This window comes from Rattus norvegicus, chromosome 5 (genome assembly GCF_036323735.1).
Source record: "Rattus norvegicus strain BN/NHsdMcwi chromosome 5, GRCr8, whole genome shotgun sequence".
In the NCBI taxonomy this organism is placed as follows: domain Eukaryota; kingdom Metazoa; phylum Chordata; class Mammalia; order Rodentia; family Muridae; genus Rattus; species Rattus norvegicus.
The window spans coordinates 121,199,448-121,215,105 of NC_086023.1; the positions used below are offsets into that span (position 1 = coordinate 121,199,448).

General features: G+C 44.3%; 1 protein-coding gene across 4 annotated transcripts in view; it reads left to right on the forward strand.

Annotated features, from left to right (window-relative positions):
- Positions 1-14,956, forward strand: part of Ak4 (adenylate kinase 4) — a 59,839-nt gene extending 44,883 nt beyond the window's left edge. For 3 of the 4 annotated variants that reach the window (XM_017593196.3, XM_063287246.1, XM_039109353.2), the window contains 3 exons: positions 7,448-7,620; positions 9,931-10,049; positions 11,390-14,956. In XM_017593196.3, the coding sequence (XP_017448685.1) occupies positions 7,448-7,620; positions 9,931-10,049; positions 11,390-11,504 (407 nt within the window). In that variant the 3' untranslated portion in view covers positions 11,505-14,956. The remainder of the gene's footprint in view (positions 1-7,447; positions 7,621-9,930; positions 10,050-11,389) is intronic. The other variant, NM_017135.3, reaches the window with a different exon arrangement.
- Positions 14,957-15,658: the final 702 nt, after the last annotated feature.

Below are 15,658 nucleotides of genomic sequence, written 5' to 3' on the forward strand. Positions count from 1 at the left end.
TGCCGCCCTCCCCCCATAGTCTAGTTCACTGGGGGTTCAGTCTTAGCAGGACCCAGGGCTTCCCCTTCCACTGGTGCTCTTACTAGGATATGCATTGCTACCTATGGGGTCAGAGTCCAGGGTCAGTCCATGTATAATCTTTAGGTAGTGGCTTAGTCCCTGGAAGCTCTGGTTGCTTGACATTGTTGTACTTTTGGGGTCTCGAGCCCCTTCAAGCTCTTCCAGTTCTTTCTCTGATTCCTTCAACGGGGGACCTATTCTCAGTTCAGTGGTTTGCTGCTGGAATTCGCCTCTGTATTTGCTGTATTCTGCCTGTGTCTCTCAGGAGCGATCTACATCCGGCTCCTGTCGGTCTGCCCTTCTTTGCTTCATCCATCTTGTCCAATTGGGTGGCTGTATATGTATGGGCCACATGTGGGGCAGGCTCTGAATGGGTGTTCCTTCAGTCTCTGTTTTAATCTTTGCCTCTCCCTTCCCTGCCAAGGGTATTCTTTTTCCTCATTTAAAGAAGGAGTGAAGCATTCACATTTTGATCATCCGTCTTGAGTTTCGTTTGTTCTAGGGATCTAGGGTAATTCAAGCATTTGGGCTAATAGCCACTTATCAATGAGTGCATACCATGTATGTCTTTCTGTGATTGGGTTAGCTCACTCAGGATGATATTTTCCAGTTCCAACCATTTGCCTACGAATTTCATAAACTCGTTGTTTTTGATAGCTGAGTAATATTCCATTGTGTAGATGTACCACATTTTCTGTATCCATTCCTCTGTTGAAGGGCATCTGGGTTCTTTCCATTTTCTGGCTATTATAAATAAGGCTGCGATGAACATAGTGGAGCACGTGTCTCTTTTATATGTTGAGGCATCTTTTGGGTACATGCCCAAGAGAGGTATAGCTGGATCCTCAGGCAGTTCAATGTCCAATTTTCTGAGGAACCTCCAGACTGATTTCCAGAATGGTTTTACCAGTCTGCAATCCCACCAACAATGGAGGAGTGTTCCTCTTTCTCCACATCCTCGCCAGCATCTGCTGTCACCTGAGTTTTTGATCTTAGCCATTCTCACTGGTGTGAGGTGAAATCTCAGGGTTGTTTTGATTTGCATTTCCCTTATGACTAAAGATGTTGAACATTTCTTTAGGTGTTTCTCAGCCATTCGGCATTCCTCAGCTGTGAATTCTTTGTTTAGCTCTGAACCCCATTTTTTAATAGGGTTATTTGTTTCCCTGCGGTCTAACTTCTTGAGTTCTTTGTATATTTTGGATATAAGGCCTCTATCTGTTGTAGGATTGGTAAAGATCTTTTCCCAATCTGTTGGTTGCCGTTTTGTCCTAACCACCGTGTCCTTTGCCTTACAGAAGCTTTGCAGTTTTATGAGATCCCATTTGTCGATTCTTGATCTTAGAGCATAAGCCATTGGTGTTTTGTTCAGGAAATTTTTTCCAGTGCCCATGTGTTCCAGATGCTTCCCTAGTTTTTCTTCTATTAGTTTGAGTGTGTCTGGTTTGATGTGGAGGTCCTTGATCCACTTGGACTTAAGCTTTGTACAGGGTGATAAGCATGGATCGATCTGCATTCTTCTACATGTTGCCCTCCAGTTGAACCAGCACCATTTGCTGAAAATGCTATCTTTTTTCCATTGGATGGTTTTGGCTCCTTTGTCAAAAATCAAGTGACCATAGGTGTGTGGGTTCATTTCTGGGTCTTCAATTCTATTCCATTGGTCTATCTGTCTGTCTCTGTACCAATACCATGCAGTTTTTATCACTATTGCTCTGTAATACTGCTTGAGTTCAGGGATAGTGATTCCCCCTGAAGTCCTTTTATTGTTGAGGATAGCTTTAGCTATCCTGGATTTTTTGTTATTCCAGATGAATTTGCAAATTGTTGTGTCTAACTCTTTGAAGAATTGGATTGGTATTTTGATGGGGATTGCATTGAATCTGTAGATTGCTTTTGGTAAAATGGCCATTTTTACTATATTAATCCTGCCAATCCATGAGCATGGGAGATCTTTCCATCTTCTGAGGTCTTCTTCAATTTCTTTCCTCAGTGTCTTGAAGTTCTTATTGTACAGATCTTTTACTTGCTTGGTTAAAGTCACACCGAGGTACTTTATATTATTTGGGTCTATTATGAAGGGTGTCGTTTCCCTAATTTCTTTCTCGGCTTGTTTCTCTTTTGTATAGAGGAAGGCAACTGATTTATTTGAGTTAATTTTATACCCAGCCACTTTGCTGAAGTTGTTTATCAGCTTTAGTAGTTCTCTGGTGGAACTTTTGGGATCACTTAAATATACTATCATGTCATCTGCAAATAGTGATATTTTGACTTCTTCTTTTCTGATCTGTATCCCCTTGATCTCCTTTTGTTGTCTGATTGCTCTGGCTAGAACTTCAAGAACTATATTGAATAAGTAGGGAGAGAGTGGGCAGCCTTGTCTAGTCCCTGATTTTAGTGGGATTGCTTCGAGTTTCTCTCCATTTAGTTTAATGTTAGCAACTGGTTTTCTGTATATGGCTTTTACTATGTTTAGGTATGGGCCTTGAATTCCTATTCTTTCCAGGACTTTTATCATGAAGGGGTGTTGAATTTTGTCAAATGCTTTCTCAGCATCTAATGAAATGATCATGTGGTTTTGTTCTTTCAGTTTGTTTATATGATGGATCACGTTGATGGTTTTCCGTATATTAAACCATCCCTGCATGCCTGGGATGAAGCCTACTTGATCATGGTGGATGATTGTTTTGATGTGCTCTTGAATTCGGTTTGCCAGAATTTTATTGAGTATTTTTGCGTCGATATTCATAAGGGAAATTGGTCTGAAGTTCTCTTTCTTTGTTGTGTCTTTGTGTGGTTTAGGTATAAGAGTAATTGTGGCTTCGTAGAAGGAATTCGGTAGTGCTCCATCTGTTTCAATTTTGTGGAATAGTTTGGATAATATTGGTATGAGGTCTTCTATGAAGGTTTGATAGAATTCTGCACTAAACCCGTCTGGACCTGGGCTCTTTTTGGTTGGAAGACCTTTAATGACTGCTTCTATTTCCTTAGGAGTTATGGGGTTGTTTAACTGGTTTATCTGTTCCTGATTTAACTTCGATACCTGGTATCTGTCTAGGAAATTGTCCATTTCCTGAAGATTTTCAAATTTTGTTGAATATAGGTTTTTATAGTAAGATCTGATGATTTTTTGAATTTCCTCTGAATCTGTAGTTATGTCTCCCTTTTCATTTCTAATTTTGTTAATTTGGACGCACTCTCTGTGTCCTCTCGTTAGTCTGGCTAAGGGTTTATCTATCTTGTTGATTTTCTCAAAGAACCAACTTTTGGTTCTGTTGATTCTTTCTATGGTCCTTTTTGTTTCTACTTGGTTGATTTCAGCTCTGAGTTTGATTATTTCCTGCCTTCTACTCCTCCTGGGTGTATTTGCTTCTTTTTGTTCTAGAGCTTTTAGGTGTGCTGTCAAGCTGCTGACATATGCTCTTTCCTGTTTCTTTCTGCAGGCACTCAGCGCTGAGTTTTCCTCTTAGCACAGCTTTCATTGTGTCCCATAAGTTTGGGTATGTTGTATCTTCATTTTCATTAAATTCTAAAAAGTTTTTAATTTCTTTCTTTATTTCTTCCTTGACCAGGTTATCATTGAGTAGAGCATTGTTCAATTTCCACGTATATGTGGGCATTCTTCCCTTATTGTTATTGAAGACCAGTTTTAGGCCGTGGTGGTCCGATAGCATGCATGGGATTATCTCTATCTTTCTGTACCTGTTGAGGCCCGTTTTTTGACCAATTATATGGTCAATTTTGGAGAAAGTACCATGAGGAGCTGAGAAGAAGGTATATCCTTTTGCTTTAGGATAGAATGTTCTATAAATATCCGTTAAGTCCATTTGGCTCATGACTTCTCTTAGTCTGTCGACATTACTGTTTAATTTCTTTTTCCATGATCTGTCCATTGATGAGAGTGGGGTGTTGAAGTCTCCCACTATTATTGTGTGAGGTGCAATGTGTGTTTTGAGCTTTAGTAAGGTTTCTTTTACGTATGTAGGTGCCCTTGTATTTGGGGCATAGATATTTAGGATTGAGAGTTCATCTTGGTGGATTTTTCCTTTGATGAATATGAAGTGTCCTTCCTTATCTTTTTTGATGACTTTTAGTTGGAAATTGATTTTATTTGATATTAGAATGGCTACTCCAGCTTGCTTCTTCTGACCATTTGCTTGGAAAGTTGTTTTCCAGCCTTTCACTCTGAGGTAGTGTCTGTCTTTGTCTCTGAGGTGTGTTTCCTGTAGGCAGCAGAATGCAGGGTCCTCATTGCGTATCCAGTTTGTTAATCTATGTCTTTTTATTGGGGAGTTGAGGCCATTGATATTGAGAGATATTAAGGAATAGTGATTATTGCTTCCCTTTATATTCATATTTGGATGTGAGGTTATGTTTGTGTGCTTTCATTCTCTTTGTTTTGTTGCCAAGACGATTAGTTTCTTGCTTCTTCTAGGGTATAGCTTGCCTCCTTATGTTGGGCTTTACCATTTATTATCCTTTGTAGTGCTGGATTTGTAGAAAGATATTGTGTAAATTTGGTTTTGTCATGGAATATCTTGGTTTCTCCATCTATGTTAATTGAGAGTTTTGCTGGATACAGTAACCTGGGCTGGCATTTGTGTTCTCTTAGGGTCTGTATGACATCAGTCCAGGATCTTCTGGCCTTCATAGTTTCTGGCGAGAAGTCTGGTGTGATTCTGATAGGTCTCCCTTTATATGTTACTTGACCTTTTCCCCTTACTGCTTTTAATATTCTTTCTTTATTTTGTGCGTTTGGTGTTTTGACAATTATGTGACGGGAGGTGTTTCTTTTCTGGTCCAATCTATTTGGAGTTCTGTAGGCTTCTTGTATGTCTATGGGTATCTCTTTTTTTAGGTTAGGGAAGTTTTCTTCTATGATTTTGTTGAAGATATTTACTGGTCCTTTGAGCTGGGAGTCTTCACTCTCTTCTATACCTATTATCCTTAGGTTTGATCTTCTCATTGAGTCCTGGATTTCCTGTATGTTTTGGACCAGTAGCTTTTTCCGCTTTACATTATCTTTGACAGTTGAGTCAATGATTTCTATGGAATCTTCTGCTCCTGAGATTCTCTCTTCCATCTCTTGAATTCTGTTGGTGAGGCTTGTATCTACAGCTCCTTGTCTCTTCTTTTGGTTTTCTATATCCAGGGTTGTTTCCATGTGTTCTTTCTTGATTGCTTCTATTTCCATTTTTAATTCCTTCAACTGTTTGATTGTGTTTTCCTGGAATTCTTTCAGGGATTTTTGCGATTCCTCTCTGTAGGCTTTTACTTGTTTATTAATGTTTTCCTGTGCTTCCCTAAGTGTGTTCATGTCTTTCTTGAAGTCCTCCAGCATCATGATCAAATATGATTTTGTAACTAGATCTTGCTTTTCTGGTGTGTTTGGATATTCCATGTTTGTTTTGGTGGGAGAATTGGGCTCCGATGATGGCATGTAGTCTTGGTTTCTGTTGCTTGGGTTCCTGCGCTTGCCTCTCGCCATCAGATTATCTCTAGTGTTACTTTGTTCTGCTATTTCTGACAGTGGCTAGACTGTCCTATAAGCCTGTGTGACAGGAGTGCTGTAGACCTGTTTTCCTCTCTTTCAGTCAGTTATGGGGACAGAGTGTTCTGCTTTCTGGCGTGTAGTTTTTCCTCTCTACAGGTCTTCAGCTGTTCCTGTGGGCCTGTGTCTTGAGTTCACCAGGCAGCTTTCTTGCAGCAGAAAATTTGGTCTTACCTGTGGTCCCGAGGCTCAGGTTCGCTCGTGGGGTGCTGCCCACGGGCTCTCTGCAGCAGCAGCAACCAGGAAGACCTGTGCCGCCCCTTCCGGGAGCTTCAGTGCACCAGGGTTCCAGATGGTCTTTGGCTTTTTCCTCTGGCGTCCGAGATGTGTGTGCAGGGAGCAGTCACTTCTGGTTTCCCAGGCTTGTCTGCCTCTCTGAAGGTTTAGCTCTCCCTCCCACGGGATTTGGGTGCAGAGAACTCAAAATGCCTACATTTTAACCCCGCCTTTCCCGCCTGTGTGAGTAGCTCATTCATATAGATGTTCTTGATTGATAGGTCTTTAGACTCTACTCCTGTCAGTGTGCCCATTTAAAAAATACATGTGCCAGGCCCACCATACTTTCCCCAGCAGTGTTCTCGGCAGCCCATGGTGCTAGCATTACATCTGAATGACTTGGTATTGCGCCTGGTCCAGCCTGAGGAATATACCACCTACGACTCCTGAGACCCAGGCCTTAAGACCTTAGCTGGGCCTAAAGCTGAGGCTAAGAATCATAGTTTTAAAATCTTGGAAGTAGTTAAATGGCACTGCCCACTTTTCAAAGCCTCATGATCCAAGTGTCAGCCTGTTCTTCAGAACGACAACAGCTCAGATATCTTCAGAGGCTAGACTATGTCCAGGGCTTTAGGATGCCACACCTATCCTGTTAATGCTGTTCAAGACCTACGCCTCTAACTGTTTCTGTAATGATTGGGCACTATCTAAAAGGCAAGCCAGACCTCCCTGGCCCACTTCAGCTTCTGTGAGTCTCTTCCTCATGCCTTATTATTGAAGAAAAAAATGGCAATGTGTATGAGCCTAGATTTACATCTTGTTGTTTTCCCACATCTAGAAAACTGGACAGACCTGAAGATTGTGCAGCAACTGGATAGTTTCTAAGGACTGGCTACTTTTGAAATCAGGCTTAACTTGTAGCCCTGACTAGACTGGAATTTGCTATATAGACCAGGCTAGCCTCAAATACACCTCCGCCTACCAGCACTGGATTAAAGGTGTATGCAACCACATTTAGTCAGGCTTACATTTCTTGGGCTAACCTTTCTTTTTTTCTTTTTTTCTTTCTTCCCTTCTTTCTTTTTCCTTTGAGACAGGGTCTCTCACTTACTTTCCAAGATGGCCTGGAGTTCACAACTCTTCTGATATAGCCTCCCAAATAATGGAATCATGGGTGTTTGCTACCATTCTCCTGACAAATTTCAAGTGTGTACCCTATGGAATTGTTAGGTTACATGGTATATAAAGTGTACGTAAAGGTCTATAGTTACTTGTGGTAACCTGACAATGAATAGCAGGCTATAAGAGCTGTAGGGACCCAAATAGGAGTCTGTACTCTCTCTTGAGCAGAACAGGGAATAGGGAAAGTAGGGCTTGCCCAATGGCACAAGGGGGTGGTTAAGACAATCTTAGCCCAGGCTGGGTTAGTGGTTCTTCAGCTCAGTGCAGTCTGATTTGACCACATGACTCCTTATACCAAGCATGGGCTCTGGGCTGTAAAGGAGTATACAGAGGTAGTTACAGAGTCTCTGCTAAATCCTTTTGGACTATATAGATTTTATTATTCCTGGACTTGCAATTGATTTTCCTGTTTGTTTGTTTGTTTGTTTTGGCCCTTAGGATTCCCAAGGACATTAGTGCAGGCAGAAGCTCTGGACAGAATCTGTGATGTGGACCTAGTAATCAGTTTGAATATTCCTTTCGAGACACTTAAAGATCGTCTGAGCCGACGGTGGATTCACCCTTCCAGCGGGAGGGTCTATAACCTAGACTTCAACCCACCTCAAGTGCTGGTAAGATACGCAGTGCCGGATAGACAGCGTAGTGTAAGGTTTGGAGTGGGGTGGGAGGGCATGGAAAAGTGTTAGCCAACAGCATAGAAAAAGAGTTCAAATTCAGGAGCCACCAAAGTGGAGAAAGCTAGGACTAAAAGGCTTAACAAGACAGGGCGTTGCTGGTGACCTGGGAAAAGTGGCGCCTTCCTTATTGTTTGATTAAACTATTGGTGATCACTGATTGATTGAGAGAGACAGACCTCTATCTGATTAGTCCTCGAACTCAGTGCTAGAAAGAGCCCTTTTAAAGCCAAATGGCAGTGTACCATTTAAAAAGGACTAAACATTTAAATTTCTGTCCAGTCAACTGCTGTAAAGATGGCCTGAGCAAGTGAAGAAGGTTTGATTGTTTCAGTGACGGTAGTGGCCAAAAAGCAAATACAAACAAGTGTCCAGCAGTAAGACTGTGAATGAACTGGGCAAGAGTGGCACGGTTTCCGATTGCAGGGTTGGTAGGAAGAATAAACATAGTGTTCTCTCTGCCCTTCAGGATTTGGGGTTCAGAATTCCTGGGCCTTGTGTACATTCCTTAAGAATCCTACCATTGAAGTAGCTCCACCCAGCTCCCCCTTGTAGGTAGCCTAGGCCATCTCAAACCCCCAGTTCTCTAGCCTTGATCTCCCAAATGCTCGGGATTATGGGTGTGCACCCCATGCCTGCTCAGACTACTTCTGATCAGCTGGAACTAACACAGGAGCCCCGTTGGTCGCTCTTGGACTGGAGTAGGTGACATGGTGTATTACTGGTAAATCTTCATACGGCAAAAGCCTTGAATGTAGGTGGATCAGTACATGAATGCAGGGAGTTAAGCTCGTGTCGGCATTACTGGTCACCTTTGTGCCAGTTATGTCCTTAATGATGTCAGTTCATGGGTGATGTGCCTCCTAACTAACTGATTTGCTTGTTCATTCAGCCTTTCATTCGTTTCAGGGTTTCACTGTGTTGGCCAGACTGGTCCTAGCCTTCTGAGTGGCTGGGAGAGCCAGGAGTGTGCCACTGAAGTGTAACCCAAGATACAGTGATAGGAAAATAAATAGGGAGAGAAGAAAGGAGTTTGAAAGTACAGACAGGAAAACAGAAGCCCATCTCATAGAAGCTGATGGGTTCTTCCAATACCCGAAAAGCTCTCACTGGCATGCTACATTCCAAAGGCCAGCTCCCCTGAAAGGACGTGTATAATTACGATTACATGTGTACTCCACCAGCCACTGGTGTCTTCCCACGATGGAGTGAAGCTGCTTCCCTAGCACCGCTCTGCTACTTCTGGAAGCTGTGCTGTATTGATTGATTGGCAGTATTCCAAAGTGAGCGCTAAGCATTGTGGCTCTCAGGTCAGGCATGGCCTCTCCTCTTCTGTCACACCAACCCTCCCCACCTGTGATAATGGTGTGCATTATCACACATCATCAGTGTGAATCCCAAGGCCCCAGCTGCAGCGGAATTCAGTGTGTCGTGATCAGCTTTAGTGGTCCCTCTGAGGCCCCTGAGTTCCTCCCCAGCCTGTCTCTGCCACATTCACGTCTGCAGTTTTCCTCAGAACAGCTGTGGGTTTGGGAGCAGAGTTCTGCACACACTGTGTGCAAGCAGCCATGCTTCCTATCTGACTGAAAGTATGGGAAAGGAACTCTGTTGCTGTAGCCCTGGCCTGTCTGGAACTGACCATGAAGACCAGGTTGACTTTGAACTCACAGACGGAGCCACCCGCTTCTGCCTCTGCTGGCATTAGAATGAGAGTCTCTGATGGTCCTAGATCTTAGTATCATGCCTATTTTGACCTTGGGACATGCCGTTAATTTCAGAGACTATGTCATAGTACTTTAAAAGTTGGCAGAGTTGATACTGAACCAAGGTTTTGTCGTTGTCCTTTCATTATGGTTGCTCGTTTGTGTATGAATGTGCACAAGTGTGGGTGCCACAGCACAGGTGTGGAGGACTCAGGCCAATTTTCAGGGCTCAAATCCCAGCACCCACATGGCTCCAGTTCTTACCTCCAGTTCCAGGGGTTCTGACTCCCTTATGCAGACACCCATGCAGGCAAAACACCAATGCACATAAAATAAGCGAATCTTAAATATCTTTTGTGGGATGTGTTTATAAGGGTGTGAATAGTTAAGATTTAATGCCTCTTCAGGACATGAGGTCACAACGAAGCCCCGGGCCTGTTGCATATGTGGTTGGAGTTCATTTTGGTCACCTGGTTGTACTAAAAAAGACCTCAGGAATGCCAGTAACTGTTAGCCATGTTATTTGACTTTTCTGGTATTTTAGGGGGTTGATGACATCACCGGCGAGCCTCTTGTCCAACAGGAAGATGATAAACCTGAAGCACTTGCTGCCCGGCTAAGACGGTACAAGGACGCAGCAAAACCAGTCATCGAACTGTACAAGTGAGTGTGTATGTGTGTGTGTGAGTGTGTGTGTGTGTGTGTGAGTGATTGTGTGAGTATGTGTGTGTGTGAGTGTGAGTGTGTATGTGTGTGTGAGTGTGTGTGAGTGTGAGTGTGTGTGTGAGTGATTGTGTGAGTATGTGTGTGTGTGTGAGTGTGTGAGTATGTGTGTGTGAGTGTGACTGTGTATGTGTATGAGTGTGAGTGTGTGTGTGAGTGATTGTGTGAGTATGTGTGTGTGAGTGTGTGAGTATGTGTGTGTGAGTGTGACTGTGTATGTGTATGAGTGTGAGTGTGTGAGAGTGTGAGTGTGTGTGTGATTGTGTGAGTATGTGTGTGTGTGAGTATGTGTGTGTGTGAGTGTGTATGTGTGTGTATGAGTGTGAGTGTGTAAGAGTGTGAGTGTATGTGTGAGTGTGTGTGTGTGAGTGATTGTGTGAGTATGTGTGTGTGAGTGTGTGAGTATGTGTGTGTGAGTGTGACTGTGTATGTGTGTGTATGAGTGTGAGTGTGTGAGAGTGTGAGTGTGTGTGTGAGTGTGTGTGAGTGTGTGTGAGTGTGTGAGTGTGTGTGTGAAAGTGTGAGTGTGTGTATGTGAATGTGTGTGTGTGAGAGTGTGTGTGAGTATGTGTGTGTGTGTGACTGTGTATGTGTGTGTGAGAGTGTGAGTGTGTGTGAGTGTGTGCGAGTGTGTGCGAGTGTGTGCGTGTGAGTGTGTGAGTGTGTGCGTGTGAGTGTGTGCGAGTGAGTGTGTGTGAGAGTTTGAGTGTGTGAGTGTGAGTGAGTGTGTGTGTGAGTGTGTGTGTGTGTGTGTGTGTGTGTGTGTGTGTGTGTGTATCTCAGGGTACTCATAACCTGCCAGATAATCACAGAGCCCGATGGGGAAGAGCGCTGGACCGAGGCAGGTGATACTCCTTCTAGCTAAGTGTAAAGCCCAAAGGTAGAGGAAGTGGTGAGCGGTATATAGGAGGTAAAGTCTGGTGTGCTTATTCCAGAACTATGAGAGCATGAGACTTACATCTAGCCATCTCTCCGTAAAATTGTCTCGGCTTCTCTCCTTTGGGGGTGGGGTGGAGTGTTGAAATTGAGGTTTCATGCCTGCTATCCAGGTTTCCACTTCTAAGCTCCAGCCCTTAGCATCCCCAGCCCTTGTTTTCCTATTTAATTGGCTCAGATATTTTTTGACATCCGTTTGTATAAAAAAGTGATTCAGATAGACGAGGCCTGGCAGGAAAATTATAACTAGACTAGGAGGCGACATCTGCTTTGACCTTGGATCTTTGGCTGCCCTAGTGCGATGTTAAGCAACCTAAATGGTGTTTGTCTGGCTTGTCTTTTAGGAGCCGTGGAGTGCTCCACCAGTTTTCTGGGACGGAGACTAACAGAATCTGGCCTTATGTTTACACGCTCTTCTCCAACAAGATCACACCCATTCAATCCAAAGAAGCCTACTGAGCCTGCCATGGGAAGAGCCAAGAAGACATGGTTGCCCACTCAATCATGCGTGTAGTCTTGGTGCCCTGGCCGAGTTAGAAGCCAGCTGAGATAGCTTGCAGCATCTTTTCTAGTTTGAGTGATGATGTAATGAGGAAAATCTAGTAGGTAGAAAGAGTTCAGGAAGAAGGAAACCCTCCTCTGCCTTTGAAAAGAGGCTCTGCAGGAGCATCACGCCCTTCACAGAGAAGAGTGTAGACTGGCTTTCCACTAGTGTTGCACCTACACTCTTCGGTGGGTTAACAGCCATGTGCTCGCCATCAGAGCCTTTTTGCATGCAGTGGTGGGCTCTCCCGGTTTATCCCACCTCCCACAGGTGATTAAACCACAGCACTGTATGCCTGAGAACTTGAAGGGCTGTGGTCCTGGCTTGTCCACTGCCATACGCTCTGACAATTGACGCTAATTGCACTCAGTGGTTGCTTTACCCCGGTCGTCCGTCGTCCGCCCCCCCCCCCCCCCCCATCTCTCAGCATCCTAGTTTCTATTGTCTGAATCTTCTCATCTGCTTGCTCCCTTCTCAGGCTATTCAGGACCGTGATAGCTTCTGCATTTATCCCCTCCAACTTCCTTTTTACAAACTGAGAGGTAGGTGACTGGATTCAGTCTTTTCCTTCTCACTAGGAACTGACCCAGGCTTTCTTGGTTAAACAGCTGCTCTTTCTTGAGCACACTCTGTACCTTTTATTGTTTAAAAAAAGATTCCCCCCAAGTCTTCAGGGTTCTCAAAAACAAGGGAAATGCTTACTTGTGGAAATATGGGGTGATTGTATCTCTCTGTAGCAGTCGTAGTAATTGTATGGAAATCACTGGACTAATGAGATGGTTGGGCTCAAGGCAAGATGGGTATTGAACATGCTGCTAAATATTAACGCTGTCAGTGTTTTTCTTCTGTGAGTGACTAACCGGACGGCGAGAGGTCAGTAAAGGGAGCAAGCCCGAGGCTTGGGGCGTCTTGCACTAGATATGCATAGCACCTGCACTGAGTAAGACAGCTTTACCGTTTGGGGAACGCAGAATCTTTTTGTTTGTTTTCTTCCTATTCCAAAGATGCAGTCTTTAGGTGGCCATAAAGTCCAGAAATGAAGAGACTAATATTTTACCAGTCATTATGAGTCAAGAAAGCATTTGTTCAAAGACTCTCCTCCCTGGATTCCAGACTTGTTGGCCACCTCGTTATAACTTTTACTCCTCTCTGGGAAGAGCAGGGAAATGTCTTCCCACTGCCTTAAAAAGCTGTCCTGCATCTACCTGTCCCCAGGAGGCAGTTCTTCATTACTGGTGGTGGTTTAGTGTGACATCTCATAGTCTGTCTGGGGTGGGCGTGTGGGGCGGGCTTAGCACTTTAGTGGAATGGAGACATTATTCCATTCTGAAGGTGTCGTGTGAATCCCCAGTCTGTTCACTGCCATGCGCTCTGTGCTAACAAGTCTGTCTTTCTGCCTTCATGGGCCGCCTGGACTCTGGTTCCTCTTGGTCGTCCTCTCATGTGCATGTTCTATGGCTGCCTTGGTGGAGATGCAGGCCAGCATCCCCCACTCGTGCTCTCCGTGCAGAGAAATAAGCGTCGGAAGTGGAGCAGCATGGTGCAGGTCTGTGACCATCTGGGCATCTTCATGGTGCTGAATGCTTGGGAAGCTCACATTTGGATGTCACTTGGTAGGGGTTGGGTGATAAAAGCCCAGGCTTCCTGGAGGAGCAGGTCAAGAGTGAGAAACCCTGAGATTATTCCCAGGGACCAAGGGAAGTAGAGAGTTAAAGGGATTCAGAGTAATCCAAGAGAGGTGGGAAAACTTCAAACTTATTTCTCTTCCTCTTGTAGAGTCTGGGGAGAGCAATAGGGTGTGAGCAGGTCCTTGCCTGCACACTCTTGTTTCTTTATGCATTTCAAGCTTAATCGACTATGGTAGCCAGCACTGGGACACCAGGGTCAGGAGAGCAGCAAGGGGCAAAAAGATCTTTTCCAAAGTCTTGGGTGATTTCATGTCCATTGGTGTTAAGGTGTTTTCTGCAGCAGACTTGGCTGTTCTTTTCTAAAGGATTTTGGAGACATAGACATTAATTAATACTGAAAATGTCTTGACAGAGGTAGAATGGAAGGAACACCTTTTCCTTCTCAGGCCATGGCCTTCCTTCAGGTGGAAGCCAAGAGGCCGGGTGGTCTTTATATTCGCAGGCTCCACCCCGCTCCTCGTTGAGTTTGCTTCCCACAATCCTCTTGCTTAGAACTTGGGAAAGAGCATGTTTATTCCTCCAGTATTTATGACAAAAAGGTGCTATGAAGGAGGCCTTCTGAATGAAGTGCGCACTCTCTTTATAAGCCTTGTGGTGAATCTTCCCAGGCACAACCAATTTTCCCTATAAACAAGAGTCCAGGATATGAAGTCTTGCCTGGGCTCTTCATATGAGTAAACAGTAGAGCTATGACTTAGTCCCAGGTTTCCCTGCTTCAGAAACTCTTGGCCTTTTACTGGATGTTAGCTGTCTGTCTTGGCCTAAGCAACTTGGGGCTATGAGCCTGCTTGTGGGCTCAGGGAGAGTGACAGACATCACTGGAGTGGCGGCATGAGGCTATTTCTTTTGTATTCTCTGCCTGAGCAAAAGGGGTTGCTAAGTACAAGGCTTTAAGGCAAGGTTGGGTTTGGACCAGGTTAATCTGCCTCAATTCTAGGTGTCAGGAAGCCATGAAGCCATATGAAGGAAAACTGGCATCTACTGAAACATTAAAATTAACCATAAATATTACCCCTTATATTTGGTGTGGCAAACTGCACAATTCTTGCCAGAATAAATGCCATCAGCTGCCTCAGGGCACTCCTCGGTTTGACCATTCTGTACGTGGTTGGGTGTGAGAGACAGGCTAAGTGAGTAAGCCATTGCCCACGGCTCCACATGGACTCCCTCTAGTGACAGACAATTGTAGGAAGCACAACATCTTTCAATAAAAGACTCTTGTTTAAAACCTTTGAAAAGAGTACTGCACCTTCTCTCTGGGATTCGGGAAAAGGGAAGAAAAATGGGAAACCCGGGCTTTGTGTGAACTGCAAGAAATGGTGGGGCTCAAGGCTTCTCTAGTTTTATGAGAACTTGTACTACTGAATTTGCCAATTTTGTTTTCTGAGCTGAACGGATGTCTGGGGGACTATGTTGAGCTGTGATGGCGTTTCACTGTGATCCCCCCAAGTTCAAGGCAGTCTTTAATGCAATGTTGGCTTAAGTCCCCCGGGAGCTGACACATCAGCTTTCCTTCAGTGACAGTTGGTGTTCAAGATGATTTTGGCGTATGTGCTTAATCCAGAGTCTGTTCTGTATGTGCTGTCCTAACTATTCATTGTATTAATTGATTGTTTTGTTATCTTGCTTGAAGATTGATTTGTATGGAATTTGATAGAAATAAACGTTTTTCTGCTTAATATGCGGTGGATTCATTTATTCTTTGTGTCGCTGTTTATACCGTGTAAAGCTTCATAGGTTCTCTCATTTGTACCACTTGGTAGTTCTCCCATTGTCCACAGTCGTCTATAATTTGCAAGATGAGGCAAACAATGAAACCTAAATAAAGTAATGATGGCAAAGCAAACATGCTCCCCGTCCTGTCTGTTTCCCTGCTGTATCATTGCTATGTTCGTGTGTCCTTGGGTTCCCTGTTTGCCCTGTCCTGTTAAAGCTGGAGCCCTTTGCAGGGTTGTCTGTTGAACTGTCGCTGTGAAAGAAATACCTACCTAGCCGCCCTTTCAGAAGAAACCTGAGACAATGAAGGCGCAGTTCTGGCTTTTTCCAACCCTGGTATGGCTGCCTCATCTTGGGGGGTCTTCCAGTAGCTAAACCAGCTGTAAGCACGTTCTAACCTCCTGTCTCCAGGAAGGACGGGGAAGTTCATCTGGATAGGATGGCTGTGGGAGGTTGTCATGGTCTGGATACTTACACTCCCACATTTGGAGAGGAGTTTACATCCCTGCCCTCTTCATATTGGCCATTGCCTTGCTGCGGGCATTAAAACGAGCACAAATCGTGCCGCTTTAGGGCTGCTACTGGAAGAGTCAGAGATCTTGTAGTGATATGGGCAATACTATGGGGACTCTTAAGGGGAAAATGTAGAACACTCACCCAGTCCA